Below are 20,586 nucleotides of genomic sequence, written 5' to 3'. Positions count from 1 at the left end.
TTTTTCCCTACTAGAGAATATGTTTGCAATATCTACCTCTTTTTTTTTTGCTAAAAAAATTGATATGATCTGCAATATAGCACATGCTAACACTCTTATGTAATTCTAAAACTAATTACCATGATTGAAAAAATAATGAATTCATTATAATTCAATTTAATTAAAAATAAGTGTAATTTTCAATGAAAATGTTTTAATATATTGCTCGGTCTTGCAATAGCTATAAAAAAACAATTATAATTATAGTACATTAAAATTTATAAAAATAATTAAATAAAATTTATAATACAACAAGTACCAATATTTGATAGTTCTTAATTTTATTTTATGGACAAGTAGGTAATATAAAAAAATAAAAAATAAAAAAATAAAATTAAGTTAATAATAATAATAAAAAAGTATCTAGAAAAAGATTCTAAGTGCATAGACTTGGGTGATTCAACGTGCCTCAACCTTAATAAGAATAACCAACCAAGGTGCGCGAGTTTGCAAATCTAGATCCATGTGCCCGGATTTTGATAATATTTTTTATAAAAGGAAAATAACATGGCATGTTGCTTGTTTGCTCCAATTTCAATGACTAGAGGTTGCTATAAAATCAATCCATGGGTGTTTCATATTTAAAAATTTATTTTAAACTATTTTTGATCAAAAAACATCTAAAATACATGTTATAGATCTAAATAAATCTTCTTTTACTATCAAGACCCAAGAAATATCAAAAAATAAAAAATAAATCCAAAACCTAAAATCTTTTAGAAATAAGATCTAGTATCCCATGTAATTTCAATTTCAAGGTGATATAATAATCCAATAAAATCATATTTATTAAATAGAATCTATTTACATCAAAATTAATTATTTTAATGGTCTTAGTTAGTGTTAACCAATATTTTTTTTTATTACTAGAATTTATTGATTTTTTTTGTAAATTAAAAAAAAAATTAGAAAAATAAATTTTTGGAAACAAATTTTATTTAGTTTTGTTTTTCTGTAATTGTAATGTAATTTGTAATTTTAATTGTAATATAATGTAATTTGTAATTGTAACTGTAACACGTTTTATTTACTAAAAAGAGAATGAAAGTACCGTGGCACCCTACCCTAAGTAAATAAGAGAAAGAGAGTGAAACAGGGATCCAAATAAGTCGATGCACAGTCCGTGGATCATCAAGCCAAAAGTCCAGTCCATTAATAAACAAAACGGGCCACCGTCATTCTCTTTACGCTAACCAGCTCCCTCCTTCTCCACAAGCACCAGACGCTGAGAAGAATTAAGAGATCTGATCAAAACCAAATCCGAGTCAACTCAGCGAGGGAGCCACCCGGTAATTTTGACGGCATGGATCCGGCGAAGACTTCACTTGGTAAAATGCTATTGGAGGAGATCACTCCGGTGGTCATGGTCCTCCGTACACCGCTGGTAGAAGAATCTTGCCTCAAAAACAGCCTCTCCTTCATCGAAATGCTTAACCCCTTTTGCGACTTCAATAACATCGACGGTTAGCTCTCGCTCTCTCCACTATCTATTTCATGCTACAATTTTTGAAGCTAATTGAGAGTAAAAATTGAGATTTTTCCTTTGGTTTTGTTAAATGCAGTGCCTGTACGGACTTCGAGTGATCAGCCATACAGGCTACAGAAGTTCAAATTGAGATTATTTTATGAGTCTGATATTAAGCAGCCGGATATCGTGGTAGTCGTTTTGTTTGGTAGTTTTAAAAAATTAAATTTTGGATTTACAATTTAGATTAGGTCAAGTTTTATTCTCGATGAAACTAAACTGCAATTTTGGCCTTTTGATTATGTTCTTGTTGAACTAGGTAGCGAAGGAGCGACTAAAGCAGGTTATTACTGAGGCAGGAGAGAAGGATAGATCGGATTTGTCCACTGATCCTCTAGATATTAGCAATGTACTTGCAAGTAAGTTCACTGTATGAGAATGTAAATTTGTCAACACGTAGCTATTTTATCAATTGTGTACGATTTCATTTAACTTGTCAACACGTAGCTATTTTATCAATTCTGTACGATTTCATTTAACTTTTTTTTTCTAATTCATTTGAATTTTTTTCTGCAGAGGTGAATGTTTTTATCGACTTTGATGCGAATTTATATTCTATTTTTCTGCTCCTTTGCATCTGCTTAATTTTCTTAGTTTAGATGCTTTTAACTAATGAAATTTATTTAAGATTTTAACTTTTTGGTGCATTTGAATTGTGATTTGCAGGCTCCAAATCTGAAATTTCACCATCTTGGTTTGAGATTTTCAATAAAGAGCTTGTACGTACTGTCTCTTTTTCCGAGCACGAGGCTTTTGACCACCCTGTGGCATGTAAGCTTTGAAAATTGATAGGAATAGGGGTTGTTATTTATTTCCCCATTTTTCTTTGGGCTACACGTGCACAATCATGATACATGGGTTATTTGGCTAATTGGATGATAGCTCTTCAAGGTTTTGGTTACTGTAATCATAAAACCATTTTGGGTTTCTTTCCTGAATTTATTTCTAATTTGATATGCAGGTGTTTCGGTTGTTTCTTCAAAGGATGAACAGCCTATCAACAAATTTGTGGACCTTTTCAACACTAACAAGTTGCCTTCCCTTCTCAATGACGGTGCAATGGACCCAAAGATTTTGAAACATTATGTATTGGTGCATGATAATAAAGATGGTCCCTCTGAGAAGTATGGTTTTCGTTCCTTTCTTTTTATGTTAGAAGGTATTATCTGAGCATACGATACAATAACAATAGATAGGGGCAAGTGTTTGGTTGCATAATTAAATCTTTGAGGTTATTATTCTGAGTCAATGCCTCGTCCTGTTTTTGACTCGGTGCATTTAACAGAATCTTCCGTTTCATACCATTTTCTGCAAAAAAGCATATCACTAGGGGCCAAACTTCATATTTGTTACTTGTAATATCAATTTGTTAATTTGGTACTGTATCCTGCATTTTGTTCCTTTAAATAACATTTTAACTACATTTCACACTGCTAAGATTTTTTTCTTCTCTCTTTAGGCAAGTCTTTACAACTCTGAATGTTTTTTGATGGGTTTTAAAATTTTATTTGTTTGATTCCAGGGCAACTAAAATACTAACAGAGATGAAAAATACGTTTGGCTTTAATGGCTGTCATTTACTTTGCATTAATTCTTCTCAAGATGAGCAGATAGAACATCAAGATAATCCTTGGGCTCCTTATGTAAGTTACTTTCTTGTATCATATATTCTTTTCATGCTTTGAAATATTTTACCATGTGATTCGTTTCTCTGTCTTGAGTTATTGGACACAATGAGCAAGATTAAGGTGGTGGCCTTATTTACTTTTGTGACATTGGCAGAAATTTGATTCTTCACCTAGTCAGGATCTTGGTCGTTATCTTAACATTGATGATTTTAATGAGGTAAATTGCTTTTATCACTGTGAGCATATGGTGTAAACTATATATTTTCTTTTGTTTCCTTATCTTTTATTTTGGGGTGAAATATTGTAGAGCTTTTAACAAATATACCCTACAAATTGGCAACAGATAAAGGATTTAATACAAGAATTATCATCTAAACATATCATTCCTTACATGGAGCAGAAAGTTCGTGTGCTCAATCAGCAGGTAGGGAATCTCCAGCATTCCTTTGTGCTTCGAGCCTTCTCATGAGGGCGCTTGCTTGCCTTCACTTGCACTACTCTGAAATCTAAGCTATTAATACAATTTTATTTTATTGTCTCTATGATTCCTTTTCCTTTCTTCCTCAAATCATAATTTATCATGGCTAGATTTCTGCTACAAGGAAAGGCTTTAGAAACCAAATTAAAAACTTATGGTGGAGAAAAGGGAAAGAAGACACACCAGATTCCTCCAATGGACCTATGTAAGTTTAAAAAATACCTTTTTTTTTCATGCCAAAGCTTGCTCCATATTTTACGCAAATTTTCCCTAATATAGGTTTCTACATTCACTGTTGAAGGTATACCTATAGCTCTGTTGAGTCTCAGATCAGAGTTTTGGGTGACTATGCATTCATGTTAGGAGATTATGAACTGGCATTATCAAACTATCGCCTTATTTCCACAGATTATAAGATTGATAAAGCTTGGAAGCGCTATGCCGGTGTGCAGGTATCTTCAAATTTTGTTTCTATAATTATTTGCTGTTTGCTACTCTTGATGACCATTTTCTAGGCTGTAATAATACCATGTGATTTCATATGGTGGATCTGGGATAGTAGTGTGATTATTGTTGGAAAAACATGGAGTGGTTTATTTATATTTATGCCTTTTTGTTCCTTACTCTAGCTTTTTGTTGTTTTGGGGTCCTATTCTGTGTGATAATTGGTGAATGTAATAAACAAACTTTTCTTTACCAGAACATTTGAGTGCAAAACCATGTTTTTGAAGCATTGTGAGCTCTTGTAACTTTTATATGGCATGTGTATCATATATGTTTTGGGAAATGCTTGGTTAGTCTGTCATTGCCTGGAAAATTCTGTGTTTTGCCTGCCTACCTGAAGTTCCTTTATTTGCTTCTTGATATTTCTTCAAACTATATTATCTCAACATGTGAATCATCTCCTCGAGCAACATTCTTCATTTGTTTCATTGGTTCCATGCAGGAAATGATGGGGCTTACATACTTTATGTTGGATCAATCAAGAAAAGAAGCAGATAATTGCATGGAAAATGCTTTTAACACTTATTTAGTATGTGTTTTTTTTCTTGCTTCATCCTTGATCTTGCAATATAAGGAAGAAAGCTATTTCATTATTGCGGATAAATCCTCTTGGTTGCATTTTGCTCTATTTAAAATGACGCACATACAACTCGTTTTCAGGCCTTGTAACTTAGCAGAGAAAGGGTGGTTAGTTTACTAACTTAGCTTTATATGACCACTGGCCTAACACAATGGAGCTGGTTATTTACACATGATGCTCTTAATCTGGCTACTTATTCCAGTCAAGTGAATCAAACAACAAATGCCACCTAGTTATGTACTCTTTCAACTTTGTCTAAGTATATCGAATTTGGTTTACTACAGAAACTTGGGTCTTCTGGTCGACAAAATGCTACACGCTGTGGTCTTTGGTGGATAGAAATGTTGAAGATGAAAGATCAATTTAAAGAGGCTGCCACTGTTTACTTCCGCATTTGCAGTGAGGTACCGCCCATTGTTTATGAAATAAAAAATGAATGAGGGTGGATTTATTTTTTACTGAAAATTTTCTTTTTGCAGGAACTGTTACATTCAGCTGTCATGCTTGAGCAAGCATCTTATTGCTACTTGTTGTCCCAACCACCTATGTTGCACAAGTATGGGTTTCATCTTGTTCTTTCTGGTGATCGGTATAAAAAATGTGACCAGGTACTTGTTTTATTTATGCACAAATCTGATTATAGCAAATTGCATGATGTGGCTTCTGATGATATTTGCCGCTTCCTCTTGTAGATTAAACATGCAATTCGTACATATAGAAACGCTGTCTCAGTATATAAAGGAACCCCATGGAGCTACATCAAAGATCATGTTCATTTCCATATCGGCCAGTAAGTTATTTCAAATTGATCCAACTGAAGTTTAACATGCTGGGCCTGCAGAATTTGCAAAGCACAATTTTTTAACAGGGCTTATTTAACGTAGGTGTTATGGTTTTCTTGGGATGTATGATGTTGCTTTCACACATATGTTGGAAGTCCTGGCCTGTAGCCATCAGTCCAAGGCAACACAGGAGTTATTCCTCAGAGAATTTCTTCAAATTGTTCAGGTGACTGCTATTTCCAAATGATAGACTCTAACCCTAATTTGATATAGGTGGTATTTATTTTTCCCATTTCCCTGAGTTTGACAATTCATCTTGGATGATGTAGAAAGCAGGGAAAACATTTGAGGTATTAAGACTTCAGTTGCCTGTTATCAACATCTCATCGCTTAAGGTCGATTTTGAAGACCATCGAACCTATGCATTGCCTGGATCAGTATGTTGTTCTACTACTCTGTAATCTATAAATGTCACCTTTCCCTAATAGCTTTTTAAGATGCCTTTCCTGCTCTCCCCTTTGTTTTATTGATATCATTAAATTTGTTTGGGTGCATACATGCATCAGCCCTAGCATTTGCTATATTTATACACCGAACATAGATCCTCTGGAAGACATTGAAAAATGATGCTATTTATCAGGAGGGGATTTCATGACTCTTTGATTCTGTGCGTTATGTATCTTAAGTCTGATATGCACATGACCTCATGGTTTTATTACTAAACCTTTTGGATTTATGAAGTTGCTTAAGAAATAACTTGAAGTCAAGTTTGTTGGTCCTGTAAGCATGGCCACAAGTACTAATTAAAATTTCACTGGAATGGGCAAAGCATCTTTTAACATATCAAATATCTTGTATTGTTATTATCTATACTTTTTAGGTTTTCCTAACCTAAATCAAGTGTGTTGGTGGTGTAAGCATCACCAAATATCCTAATGAATGCTCATATAAAGTATCTCATGAAGATATCAAAATCTTGTTTTGCTGCTATCAATATATTTATGATTATGATTGTCATAGTTGTAGTTTTATTTTCTCTTAAATTGGAAGACTGTCTGAATTCTGAAAGTGGTTTAGATGATCAGCTATAGCTGATGCTACCTTTCCTTTTTAACATACCAGACTAGTGTTAAAGAAAGTGTCTGGCGTTCATTGGAGGAAGACGTGATCCCGTCATTGCCTACTGTCAGGACTAATTGGCTGGAACTACAATCAAAGCTTTTACCGAAATATAAAGAATCAAACATCTGTGTGGCTGGAGGTATGAAGGTGATATTGTTCTATGGAAAATTGTGTAAATCTTCTTTAATTTATAAAATACATTAATCTATATGTTAGGAATGAAAATTTTTGATTTTGCTTAATTTTTGCCTATGTTCAACTCAGGGTTATTTTTGCTATGCACAGCAGCAAAACTGAATGTTTCTTAGTTTCCATGGATAATATTATTCGGAGGTTTTCTTTTAATACGGGTCATTAAGAGCACACAGCTTGTGAAATTCTGTCACTGACACTTCATGTGGTGTTTGGATTTGAATTTTGTTATTGAGAGTTTTGTTTTGTCGGGAATAATACTTGCAGTGCATGAAGAGTATTTTGAGACTGCATGTTAGTTTTGGACTTGAATTTTGATGAAGACAGATTCATAATGCATACAAGTTATTTCAGAGTTTTGTTCTGTCAGCAATACATGAAAAATATTTTGAGAGTCCATGTCTAGTTTTTTTTGTTACCGAGAACAGGAAATATTGGAAAAAAAGGGTTTTGATTGCTTATTTATTATGTAAGATTGTGAATCAGTACCAGGCGCACAAAAAAAGAAAAGGCTAAGGGGCCTCATCCTGTTGTATTGCCTTTAGTGGTATAACATTCTTTTATTTTGTGACTGCAGAAGCAATAAAGATTGCTATTGAATTTAAGAACCCCCTGGAAATCCCTATTTCAATCTCTAGTGTTTCTTTGATATGTGAGCTTTCTGCAACCTCAGATGAAACGAATTCTGGTGAGTTACAAGCAGTTTATTACTAAATTTTCTTTCCTTCTCTTTCTTCTCTTGTCAATTTGGATGAGGGTAAATTCATAGGAAAAAGAAAACAGGTGATCACAATTTTAATGTTGACGCAGATGCAAGTTGCTCAACTGCTGGAATCTGGAATAATGAAGAACATGAAAACTTGAGGTATTTGTGCAAACCTTTTCACAATCTTTCCCTTAATTTTGTTTGTTTTCAAGCCAGTTTCCTCCTATGGTGTTCCTGGATTCAGTGTCATTCTTAGAACTGCTAACTTAATTTTGCTCGCTTACTGCAGAGAGATAATATCAGACACTTCCTCATTTTCCTTGTCCGAGGTCAACATCTCACTGGGAGGGGGTGAAGCCAATTTGGTGAGTGCTTTCTTTGAACAGTTGAATGAATTTGCAGTGACTTAACACATTTGAAATTTTCTGAATTTTTTAGAGTCAAGGGTGTGTTATCCCTGTTTTCTGGTGCGTGTGAAAGAGAGAATTAAGTGCATCACTAAATGTACGATACCTGTGTGCGATTTTTCACTGCATGCATTTTGTAAGTGGTATTGTCGCCAGTTAATCAAATATTAGTGTGTGCTGCTCACTTTTAAAATTCGTGAAGAAATCAAGTTAACAAATGTGTCATAATGATGATTTACAAATAATAATTTTGTTTGGAAAATATAATTGACAAAAATGACCATCTATGTAAGAAGGTATAAGAACTAATAATGACGTTGAGGCATGCAAGAACTAGTCACTACTTTCAGTTTTCTTATAGATTCATGTCATTTCTTCAAGCACTTATGACACATCTATGTAGGTTTAAAATGAATTCAAATTAAACATTCTCACTTCTATTCGATGTTGTAGTTGATTTACTAATCTTTCTTTTTTTGCAATTATTTCCCTAATAGAAATATAATAAGTTGCAATTCTGATTTCTTTCCTTTTCTTCTTGATTTTTTCAATAATGAATGATTTTCAATTCTAATTATAATATATTGTACTGAATTTCAATTTTGGATGGAGCTAGTGCTCTTTCTTGGCTTTAATTTCTTTGAATGACAAATTGGATATGATATGGTCCAAAGTTAGATTATGATATTTTTATGCATTTCTATGTTCTATTAATGTACAAGCCAATGAAAATTTTATGTAAGCACAAGTACATAACATATGGCACCCACACCCCAAAATTTATCTCAGGTTCTGCCATTGGAGGAAGGCCTGAATCTTTGAATTTGTTTCTTTGTCCACCCACATTTTCTTCAGTTTGATAAACCAAAACTTTAAAAGTGCAAACCAAAATGGATTATTTGTCATAGGTGGTCCATATGGAAAATACTTCAAACCAGAATATAGCACTGAAGATAGTGTAACCAAAACTTAGTATACTGACATTTCTCCATGTGGATGTTTTTCTATCTCTTTAAGAGTCTAGTTGGTTTTCTATCTCTGTAAGAATCCAGTTGGTTTCTCTATTTCAATGGTCATAGTTACTGTCTTCTTGTCGATGATCATAGATACTTCTCTTTGATACAATGCTCTCCTAAGATATTTTGCTCAATAGTCATCGTCATTTTTAGAAGTCATGTTTTGACAATCCTATTTTTCCTTTCAGGTGCAACTAACAGTTACTCCCAAAGTAGAAGGCATTCTAAAAATTGTTGGTGTCAGATGGAAATTGTCAGGTTCTGTGGTTGGTTTTTATAGTTTTGGGTCTAATTATGTGAAAAAGAAAATTGCAAAGGGAAGAAGGAAAGCTAAGCAATCACCCGGCAATTACTTGAAGTTTATAGTGATCCAGGTACCGACATCCTGCCCCACCACACTGCTCCTTTGGAATTTTTATTTATTTAGATTAAGTTGGAATATCAATTTTTAAAAATATTCGTTCTTGTCCAGAGTCTACCTAAGCTTGAGGGCTTCATTCATGCACTACCTGAGAAGGCATATGCAGGACATTTACAGCATCTTGTTTTAGAGTTGAGGAATCGATCTGAAGTTTCTGTAAAGGTATGCTTTTTTCCCATCATTCTAGTGTCCTAATGAATAATGTACTTTGTGTGCCATTGGGTAGCATGCTTCTTGTATTTGTGACCTCACTGGCTATTGTATTGCAACCTTGTGATTTGGAAAATTGAATCATGTTGACCTTTTAAAGATTGATTTGATGATTTCAATGTCTTAATATTATTCTTGGTAAATGTTTTGGATCCACAGCTGTAGAGGCACAAATTTGATTCTTATGAATACCCACTTCATCCAAAAATGTTAAAGGTTAGGATGGTTTCCAAATTTTTCATTCCAAGACCTCAGTTGATGGTGCCTGAATTGGATAATGGCTTTTTTTTTAAAGAATATTTATGTTTGAAAGTTTCTTAATCTACTAGACTGCCACAATTTTTTATTTTATTTTAAAGTTTCTTAATCTCTTAGACTGCCACAAATTATTATGGTAACTTTGAGTGAAAGGAAGAACCCAACTTGCCTATATGTCAGGCTTTGTTAATTTCTCCTGCAAATGCTAGCATAAATACTGTCTATTAGTAAGATGCATTAATGAACGGGTGCTTCTATTGTCTTTTCTGTTTTAACTTTGTTTATAACCTTTCTTGGCAGAATTTGAAAATGAAGACCAGCCATCCTAGATTCCTAAATATTGGGAAACAAGAAGATTTGAATTTAGAATTTCCTGCTTGCTTAGAGAAGAAAACAAATGTTAGCCTACCTGCTAATCCAAAAATAGCATCTCATGGTGTTTTTCTATTTCCGGAGGTCAGAAGTTCACCTTATTGATTGGTTTGTGGCATTTACATAAAATTGGTATCTTGCCATTTTTAGTTATATACTTGCTGTTGCCTTTGTATTTCAGGATCTCTCAGTGCAAGGGGAAAATCCACTATTGTGGCCTCTTTGGTTTCGGGCTGCTGTTCCTGGAAACATCTCCTTGCAAGTAGTAATATACTATGAGATGGGAGATCTATCAAGTGCCATGAGATACCGAATTCTACGCATGCATTATAATTTGCAGGTATGTGCTTGAATATGATGGGGATTTGTTGTCTTTTCTTCATGCTTCATACTATTTATAATCCCGATAATAGCTTGAGATCATACCAAGCTTCTAGAGCTATCAATGTGAAATATTGAATGGGTTTTCTGATATCAAGTTAAATATTGTCATGGATGAATTCAGAATAACTTATGCTTGTGCAATATAGATATTACAATACTGATAATGTTCTTGTTCGTCTTTCAGTTGTTAAGAACCAACTATCATTAAGTTGGTGATGCATGTGATTTCTCTTTGTTGATCAAACACTTTCCTTATCTAATGTGATTCATTAAAAATCTTTTCCAATAGGTACTACCATCGTTGGATGTGTCATTTAAAATCAGTCCCTATCCATCAAGATTGCAAGAGTTCCTTGTGCACATGGAAGTTGTCAACAAAACTAACTCAGAGAGCATCCAGGTTAATCAGCTATCAACCATTGGAAGCCACTGGGAAATTTCTCTGCTTCAACCCATGGATACAATCTTCCCTTCACAATCTCTAATTGCTGGCCAAGCATTTTCATGTTTCTTTGTGCTCAAGGTTGGTACAAGAATCTGCATTTTCAGGTTAAGCATTTTTTGAAATTGCCCTTCCCTTGCCTTTCGACCTTTTACCTCTTCCTTCTTCTCAGATTAAACGTTTCTTTCTTCCTATCTTCTTCCATTTCCTTGTTCTGTTGTTTAGTGCGAAGCTTGATGTGCTTACTGCTAACTTGCACATGGATAGTATGGATAGTATTTCCTATTGTGTTTTGCCAATGCCCTGTAAATTCATTTTCATGGCCCTTTAAATTTCACCTAATTATGCGCTGCATTTTAAGCTGATCAATTAAATTATTCTTCGGCTTCAGAGTTGTAGGAAATCATTAAGTACTGAAGAAAGTACCTCACTTTTCCCTCACATTGGAAGCAATGTAAGTTTGGTTCCTGATGGTAGCAAAGGAGTTCCTTTTGATACATCCAAATCACCTTTGGCTGGTTTCCATGATTATGAAAGGTTGCAGCATGGAATTTCTAATCAGGTTGGTAATATCCGAATGACAATCAAATGCGGTGGCTTTTTTTTGGTACTGTCAGCACTTTCATCACTATCACCACCTAGACCACCAACACAGATGCACAGCCACCTTGCTTTTTTTGGGTCAAAATTCTGAGTGACAATTTTGGACATCCTTTACAAGCTGTAGTAAGTGTCAAGCCTAGGATTTTGTTATTTTGTTTTGGGTGCTCTGTTTAATCAAAGTTGCAGGCAAGCAACAATAGTGGCAGTTAATATTTTATGTTTGGTTGTGATCAGTCATCACATTTCCTTGCACTGTCTTTGTTTCTTTATTTGTCATTTTGAGCCTTCTGCTTTTGCATCTATCAGGAAGCTGAAAATGCAGTGGACTTTATTTTGATCTCTCGGCCACTAAAGAGCAATTCTCAGCCTGGAGTTGCAGACGCACATCATGTCTTTTCTCATCATGCATGTCATTGCAGGCAAGAATATACAAAAGTGCTTCCGGTTTGCAGTGGCTGTTCTGTTTTTTCTGTACATTCTTCAATCATCTATTTGTTAATTATTATTTCCATTTACAGCACTGCGAGCACAAGTCCAATAACATGGGTAGTTGATGGACCTCGAACCAGATATCACGACTTTTCTTCTTCATTTTGCGAAATAAATTTTAGGATGACTATCTACAACTCATCGAATGCTCTTGCGTCTATAATCTTAAAGACCCTTGATTCCACCAGCATTAGTGATCAGCTGAGTGATGAAGCTTCTGGAAACCAAGTTGGGTGGCATGATGTGTCTCTAGCAAAGGACAGTAAAATCGAATCTGATGCACTCAGAAACCATGTTAGAAAGTCACTATTACCAGAAAGTGTCTCTCCATTCATCTGGTCTGGGTCAAGCTCAACTGGAGTCCAAATCAAGCCGCTATCCACAACTGAAATTCCTCTTCAAATATGCGTGTTCTCCCCTGGTACATATGATTTGTCAAACTATGTTTTGAATTGGAATCTTGAACCAGTTAATGATCATGAAAATGTAGGAGAGAGAATACAATCTTCTGGGACAAGCCTGGGATATCCTTACTACCTTACCGTTCTCCCATCAGATTGATTCTGGTTATTGTGCCTAGCTTTGTTGTTTTTAGGTGTTGCAGAGGGTGGTCCCTATTGTAGTTATTTTTGCAACTTCGGCATGTATATTATTCCATCGATGTATTTGTTATTAATTTTTTTTTTCACAAAATAGAAATAGAAAAAAGGAATTAGTCATGTACTAAACATGCGACATTGTTTTGACCATTGAAAATAACAGAGGGAATGAAAATGAGAATCGATTGGACTGTCCACTTTTCATATTTTTGTATTTTATGAATTTATTTTGTTGAAAAATAGAAAAATTACATGTAAAAAATGTAACGGATGTGCCCCCTGATTGAGTTGGTAAGCCGCTGGATGAGCTATCTAGTGTACCATTAAACAGCTCTCACCGGTTCAGTCTTTGGATGATGATTAGATTATTGTGCCATTAACAACCATTACTAGTCTGTAGGAAGAAAATTGGATGTATGACTTGCAGACTTTTGAATCTAGTTGGAAGTATTACCTCGACAATTGCGTTGATTTTTATCTACTATTCCTTGGTTATGCTTTTTCAAGGAGTACCGTCAGTTTGTTTTGAACTATTTGCTTTTTTAAGTTTTTATGGCAAGAGATTTTGTTTTTGTAAAATGATTTGGCAAGTTTCAATAATTTCAGGTATAATGTACCTTCCTCTATTAATTTAATTTTTTTGTGCTAATTTGTGATTGTGTTAGGGGTTAGGTTAGAGTTTTTTTGTGTTAGTTTAGGGTTTTGTTGGTTTTAATTAAATTTACTATAAATTATGTTAATTAATTATAAAATATATCAATTCGTTGATAAATTACATTATTTAGGGAGAAATTGATGAGTTTATGTTATGGTTGTGGTTTTTTTGTTAGTTTAGGAATTTGATGATTTTAGTTAAATTAACTATAAATTATTTTAATTGGCTTAAAATTATACCAATTGAGTTGATAAATTATGTTATTTAGGAATAATTTTTTATGAATTATGACCTTGTTGATTATGCTCGGGTTTAAAAATTATTATGTTATTATGGTGGTATCAATTTTAATATTTTTAATTGTATCACTTATAATAACGTAACGAGTTTTTTCAAGCTAGATTATATGTTTCTCTTGCTGAACTAAAACAGTTAATATATGGAGGCATTGAGTGAGATTTGTTTTGAAATTAAAATTGATATTACTCAGAGAATGCAATATGGGATACTTGTAAATCATTATGTCTAATGATGAAAGTTTGAATTCAATTGTTGAGTTGGTCATAGAAAATGAATTGTAAATTTTAGAGCTGTACTTGAATAATATACTTAATAAGGAAACCTCTCTATTATGGAGTTCAATTTGATCCCAAGTTACACTCAAAGGACCATATAAACATCACAGGTAGCTAGTTTGTCTAAGATAAGTGGAGATGCAATAAATCTAATATTGACATGAAAAATTATAGATATGAAAGCTCGGTTGAGTATGACAATTGTTCCATACTGTTATGAAGACTCTGAACTAAGCAATAATAAAGATGACTATAATGTGACGACGTAGTTGGGGATGATGAGTTAGTTGGGCTAATAAGCCAATTCATAGGGCCTCACATTCTTGAATTTGAGGATGCTAGTTAGTTTGCTCAAACTATATGTAAGGATTAGGCTTTGAGTCGTAGGAATTCAAGCTTAACTATAGAGTTGGATGTTGGACAAACTTTTAGAACCAAGTTTGAATTAATTATTGCAATTAAGCAGTGATATATAAAAATTCATTACTATATAAGATGCAATGTTCAACCATAACTTATGTGCAATTACGATATATATCTTAACCAACATGCCAATTTTATTTACATGGGGGCATCACAAGAATTCTGATTCATTTAAGACTTTAAAATTGAAAGAACCTCATGCATGTATCAACCCAATTGTTATGTAAGGTCATCATCAAATTGACTAAGACTTATCCCTAATGTGATTATAACCATTATCAAAGATGAAATAAGTATTCACATATCTACTATTGAAGCTGTCGTGCATAAGTATTTTTTATGTGATGTCTTATATCATAAGGCATGCATGAATAACTAAACAAAAAGTATTAAAATAAATATCTAGTTCATATAAGGAGTCCTTTCAAATGTTGCTTATAGTTTTATTAGCTATTATAAAATCAAATCCAAGTATAGTTGTCAAGTCGGATCACAAAATGATTGATAACAATAAAACATTATTTAAAAGAGTATTTTAGACATTTGGAGCAAGGTTATCAAAAGTATGTTTTGACTCTTAAAATCGTATGATTTTACAAGTTAAAACAGATCAATGTATAAAATTAGGTTAAAAACTTGAAAACTAGTTAAATCAGGTCAAACTTAGTCAAACTCGTACAAAATTGGTCCAACTCATTAAAATCGGTAAAACCGGACCGATTTCATGACTTGGCTAAAAAAATTAAAAGTTTGCTCACTGCTGACTCCATCTCCTGATTTCATTGCGCACGACACTCCAAGTCTCCACCTACCCCTTTCCCCTTTCAGCCTTTCCCCTTTCCCCAAATCTCAAATTCTTAGAATCTCAAGTCTTAACCTTAACAAATTAACATCAGCATCTAGTTGAATAAGTTCAGCATCAACAAGTTGGTAGGATGCCTAGGGACTCTATTATGAAAATATTGATGCAAAAGGCTCATTCTTTGGACTTAAGTTGACCCATTTTGGAGCGATACCTTGAGGAAGTGAATTCCAAATACGGCTATATTTTTAAAAAAATTGATAAGGATTTAGGAGAAAAAGATGTACTTTTTGAAAAGATTAGATGAGATGAGATGTAAAGAGTCTCTATAACAATAAGGATCTCATTGTACGTGGATTTCTTAACTCTTTTGGTTTTTATTTTTTCTTGGATTTTAGCTGTTGTTTTTGAACTCCTTTTTACTCTTTATTACAATTTGCAGGCTAGAAATCCCTTGCTTCCACACAGTTGGATGGACTTCTCAAGGACAATTTGATTCTCAGGTTACTTCTTTTCCTTAGTGATATATTTCATCCTTGTTTGGGTACCATGATTTTAAAATTTGTTTAAGCAACATATATTTGACATTTTTTTTTATAAAAAGAACCTTGATACATGGATTGATCTAGGACTCCAATCTTTTGAGACCAAATAACTTTGCAACATAACAAATATGCTTTATTAAACTTCAAACAATCCATATGAGGATGGCCTTACACATTATTTGGAAAAAAGAAAATGATGGGTTTACTAGTGATTTGTAGTAATCGGAAGTGGTGGTGAGCAAAAATTAAACAAATAATTATAATGAAACAACCTTTTTTTAGCAACTATATTAGTTGTAACAAGCATAAAATAAACCGTGTAAAAAAAAAAACCTAAAGTATTGAGAAACTAATAGTTTTATGAAAAAGTAAACAGTGAAAAGAAAAATGGACGAGGGTTTCTCATTTATGGCGGTCAGAAAGTTAAATAACTATTCCATCCTGGGGATAGAGGTCTTAATCTTCTGAAGTGTAGGAATTGATTATTCCTTCTTGTTGGATAAGTTCTCTCTTAGAAGAAAAGGGATAGGAAGAAAGGAAAGAATAAATTAACATCAGCATTCGGCAGCACAACTGACCTAGAATCAAATCAGTGTGTGTGTGTTTTGACTAGTTAGGGTTGTCTTCTCTACGTGTTTCATGCTAAACCTAGTTTCATCAATTTATGTCACAGACTTTTAGGACTAAAGTTCTATTTGAAATTACTGAACAATTAGAACGATAATGTTAAGCAATTTGTGATGTGCGACTTTACATAATTATATCAACAGGTAAAACAAAATGTTATTAATTAAGAGCATCTTTCTATCCAATCTATTTAGACTTGTTCATCTTTAGAATTTGAATAAAGGCCGGTGACCTGGAAGGCAACGAAAACAATTTTAACCACATTTAACTTAATATATACAAGACTATTATGCAAAATTAGTCCAACAACTTACATGCATGCTTTTTATTTATTATGTTTTTAGAATTGGCATTCTGTTTTTACTACTAGTTTTGCAAATCTGCAAATCATGTGGGTGTCTTGGCAGATGATGTTACTATTATTGATGCATGTATTAATTCTTGAACTATAGGATACATGACATCTAAAAAAACTATCAGTGGCAATAGACTTGACGTGAGACAGATTGTTTGTTTTAGGTTGGTTAACTTTTAGTTAATGAAATTGTATGAACATGTATGTATTTTTATTTGAATTATATATTTTAAGGTGTTTGGACATTTATATTATTTATTTTACTTTTATTTTAATTGTGTTATAATATTATATACTATTTGATTGAATCTTGCAATTTAGTTAAAATATTTTACTTGTTATTTTATGATTTTATGATTTTACGATTTGTGTTTACGATTCAAGTTTATATTATATATTCTATGTTTTACTTGCAATTTTATGATTCATGTTTATGATTCGAGTTTCGTGTTTACGATTCAAGTTTATATTGTATATTCCATGTTTTACTTGTAATTTTATGATTCGTGTTTACGATTCGAGTTTATATTGTATATTCTATGTCGTGTCAAAAAGCATTTTTGACAACCTTGATTTGGAGTTGCAACTAAGGGGTTTAAATACTATTGTCCATTGATAAGTATTGATGACACTTACTTTTATAGGAAATACAAGATAAAATTATTGATTGAATTTGCTTATAACAAGAATAATAAGGTTTTTTTTTTTGTTATGTTATGCTTTGGACAAATAAAAGACAAATATTAACTAAACATGGCTTTTAGATTTACTTCGATGGTATCTCATAGGTGGACATATTATAGATGGACATATTGAATTATATATAATATCAAATAAATATGTAACAATTAAAAATTTCATAGCACATACATGGCTTGAGCTAATTGGGTATCATCATTATTGTTTGGGATACGTTTTTAGTAACTTTAATAAAAGGTTCAAAGATGTGGCATTGAAAAAATATTAGAGAAGATGTGTTAAGTACCTACAAAAAAGTTTGAAATATTTTATATTGGTATGATTTATAGGGATGAACAGATAAAAGAGTGACTAAAATTTAAAACTAAAGAAATATAAATGCTCTTATATAATGTTGATTGTCCTTATGACATTATGATAACTAATTTATCAATGGTTCTTAATAATGTCTTAAAATATTTTCATGGCTTGCTCATAATGGCTGTAGTGTTGATGATCTTTTATAGGTTATTATGGTGTGCACGATGTCAAATAATGACTTTGCCTCTTATATCAATGAAATTTTGAATGTGTTAGGATAAATTATAAAATTATGATTTAAAGGAGTTGCCGCCTATATGATGTTTCTAGCCATGGTAAGTTGTATTATTGATTGATTGTTTTTTTTTTCTAAATCATGTTTCTATTTTGTGTCCTGTCTAAAGTTCAAGATAGATTTTCCAAAGTAAGGAGGTCTCTACATCATCAGGCCAAAACTTAAACATTTTAATGCTCAAATTTTAACGGTGTATTTCTATTTTGTATCTTTAATATCTAGGGATATACTTTATAGTGTAATTTTATACCCCTAAATATTTAAGTCTATAATTATTTTTTAACATTTTATTTTTTTCAATTTATTTAATTTAACATCGACTGGAGGAGCCTATTTAATTTTTTTTTTAATTTCAAGAAGGCTACAGGTAATTGTTAAAAAGTTCACATAAATTTATAAGAACAAAGTGAGAGGCTGACTGTGTTATTTTTTTTTTTTTATGACTACGCTTAAGGAAAGAAAGATTCCTTGAAATTTGTGTTTAGCTAGGATTATAAAGTAGAGAGAAAGATAAAGGTCATTTTTTTCATTTCTATAAATTTAAAGTGTATTATGTCATTACTCGGTTAATGCCCTATGCTGTGTTGCAAGTCATACTATTTTTTTAACATGAAAAACCTTGATGATCAAAAAAATAATAATCCAAGAACGTGAATTACAAACCTTTGTTTTTTTTTTTTTTTTAATATAGTAATCCAAGAACGTGAATTACAAACCTTTGTTTTTTTTTTTTTTTAATATAGTGGCATATTGAATCAATCCGATTTAATTATTATTAACTTGTTAAACCAACAATCCAAATATGGAAACTATGGTAACCCTGTAAAATACAAATCAAAACCAACATGAAACATGTAATGAAGAATAATTCAAAATAGCTTTTAAAATAATACTGAGACAATAATATATTGAATCGAACTTTATTTTATGGTATAACCGGTTAAAATTGTGACTTAAATCATAAACTCTATTAAGTTAAATAATTTTATTTTTTAAATTTATTTATTTTACTTAAATATATGATAAAAAATAGAGATTAAAAAAAGAATTACAAAAAATATTGGAATAAAAAAATTAATGAGAAAAAAAAGAAGATGACAACATATTTGATCGACATGAGTTTCATGGTTTAATCTTTAAAACCCATGACCTAGATCATGGACTTCATTGAGTTTAATAATTTTATTTTTTTAGCTAAATACATGATAACAACAATAAATGAATGTTTTCCAAAAAAAATAAAATTAAACGATGTAATTGATAGGAAAAAAAATTGAAAGACAAAAATAAATAAATAAATAACATGTTGTCTGCTTTTATTCAGATTTTGGCCACCAATGGTGGCTGGAAAGTTATTGATTGGTTTGTTGGGTCAAAAACTTATTTTTAGAGTTTTTTTTTTTTGCCAATAAACCCCTAAATAACACCATTATAATATCAAAAAACTAGTTTATCAAGCTAAAAATTAAGAAAATGGCCCAAGAGCACAAAATCAAATCAAGTAAAAAATTTTCTTTTTTTGGCTTCAATCTATTTTTTAAGTAGGTTCAAAACAACCACAATCAAACTTCTATCTCTTATAAAATGAAAACCTTTGATATTAAAATTGATATTTTTAGGGCTAGGAATCAATGAAAATTGACGATTCTCTCAAACATAGGGATTGAAAAATAAGAAAAATGGTTCTTTGGATCAAAATTAAATTTTTAAAAATTATAAGAATTGTGAAGGTTTAAAAGAGAAAATAGGAGGATAAAAAACAATTTAAAGTGCAAAAACAATATTTAGGTATTGGTTATATATCTTCTAAAAAAAATAGATTTTAAACATGAATTGAACAACATATTTATCTAATATTGAGATAGAAAAAATATTTGATCTATCTTTGTTAACATGAGTTGACCTGCAAAATTCATGAGGACAATCTTGAAAAAAATCAAGAAGCTAAATACCTAATTATTTCAATTTTGAAGTACAAAATCAATAATAATATTTAATTAAAAAGAACCTAAATGAACTCGATTTAACTAAGCAAACTCATAATGCAAGTCATGCACATTTTTGGAGTCAATAAATTTCTTATTCCATAGATTATTTTTCATTTGATTATATGATAATAAAGTGTATGGTAATTGTTTTATATGAAACAACTTTTTTAGAAGTAAAAAAAAAATCGTGATAGGCACGTAATGCCGAGATAATAAAAGTACATAATTTATAACAAAAGGTGATATCACATTGTTTTAGGTTTGAACTAGATAAAAAATAGAGGAAGAAAAGGCATTAAACAAAAAATAATAATAACTCAAATGTTGCTAATTAATCTATTAATCTTGTAACCCAACTTAATTGGATTTCATGATTTTTTTGTCAATTTTCTTAACACACATATAAATTAAAAAAAAAACTAAAAAGAGTCAGGTATGTAGGCCTAGTGGCCTAATATGTCCAGGAATTAAAAAAAAATAGCCTAGGTGTGTAGAAATATTTTTTTTTTAATTTCTTAAAGAGATAGATGAGCATCCTCCTTATTTGTTTAAAAACTAACGACAA

At 31.9% G+C, this 20,586-nt stretch overlaps 1 protein-coding gene across 2 annotated transcripts; it reads left to right on the top strand.

Annotated features, from left to right (window-relative positions):
- Positions 1 to 1,181: 1,181 nt before the first annotated feature.
- Positions 1,182 to 12,961, top strand: LOC105138234 (Tetratricopeptide repeat (TPR)-like superfamily protein). 2 transcript variants are annotated; one of them, XM_011044276.1, is made up of 28 exons: positions 1,182 to 1,502; positions 1,602 to 1,693; positions 1,824 to 1,923; positions 2,231 to 2,335; positions 2,526 to 2,688; positions 3,087 to 3,207; positions 3,347 to 3,409; positions 3,536 to 3,616; positions 3,781 to 3,875; positions 3,972 to 4,122; positions 4,617 to 4,703; positions 5,039 to 5,158; positions 5,234 to 5,362; positions 5,447 to 5,544; positions 5,639 to 5,762; positions 5,866 to 5,973; positions 6,659 to 6,797; positions 7,428 to 7,538; positions 7,661 to 7,715; positions 7,846 to 7,921; positions 9,168 to 9,353; positions 9,452 to 9,562; positions 10,169 to 10,324; positions 10,422 to 10,580; positions 10,914 to 11,147; positions 11,458 to 11,628; positions 11,976 to 12,088; positions 12,188 to 12,961. In XM_011044276.1, exons 1-28 carry the CDS (start codon positions 1,343 to 1,345, stop codon positions 12,717 to 12,719), a joined length of 3,840 nt encoding a protein of 1,279 aa, XP_011042578.1. In that variant the 5' UTR covers positions 1,182 to 1,342; the 3' UTR covers positions 12,720 to 12,961. The 2 variants fall into 2 exon arrangements, with proteins under 2 accessions (XP_011042578.1, XP_011042577.1); XM_011044275.1 differs by having other exon boundaries at positions 1,602 to 1,696.
- Positions 12,962 to 20,586: the final 7,625 nt, after the last annotated feature.

Source organism: Populus euphratica, unplaced genomic scaffold, assembly GCF_000495115.2.
Source record: "Populus euphratica unplaced genomic scaffold, PopEup_1.0 scaffold74.1, whole genome shotgun sequence".
Classification (NCBI taxonomy): Eukaryota; Viridiplantae; Streptophyta; class Magnoliopsida; order Malpighiales; family Salicaceae; genus Populus; species Populus euphratica.
This window is presented reverse-complemented; position numbering and strand designations above follow the sequence as displayed.

What these genes read in the sequence shown, in the direction of transcription:
- LOC105138234 (XM_011044275.1), top strand. Translation starts at nt 1,343, where the DNA reads ATGGATCCGGCGAAGACTTCACTTGGTAAAATGCTATTGGAGGAGATC. An exon ending in ACATTGATGATTTTAATGAG is followed by an intron (nt 3,410 to 3,535) that starts GTAAATTGCTTT and finishes AATTGGCAACAG; the next exon opens with ATAAAGGATTTAATACAAGA. An exon ending in GTTCATTTCCATATCGGCCA is followed by an intron (nt 5,545 to 5,638) that starts GTAAGTTATTTC and finishes TATTTAACGTAG; the next exon opens with GTGTTATGGTTTTCTTGGGA.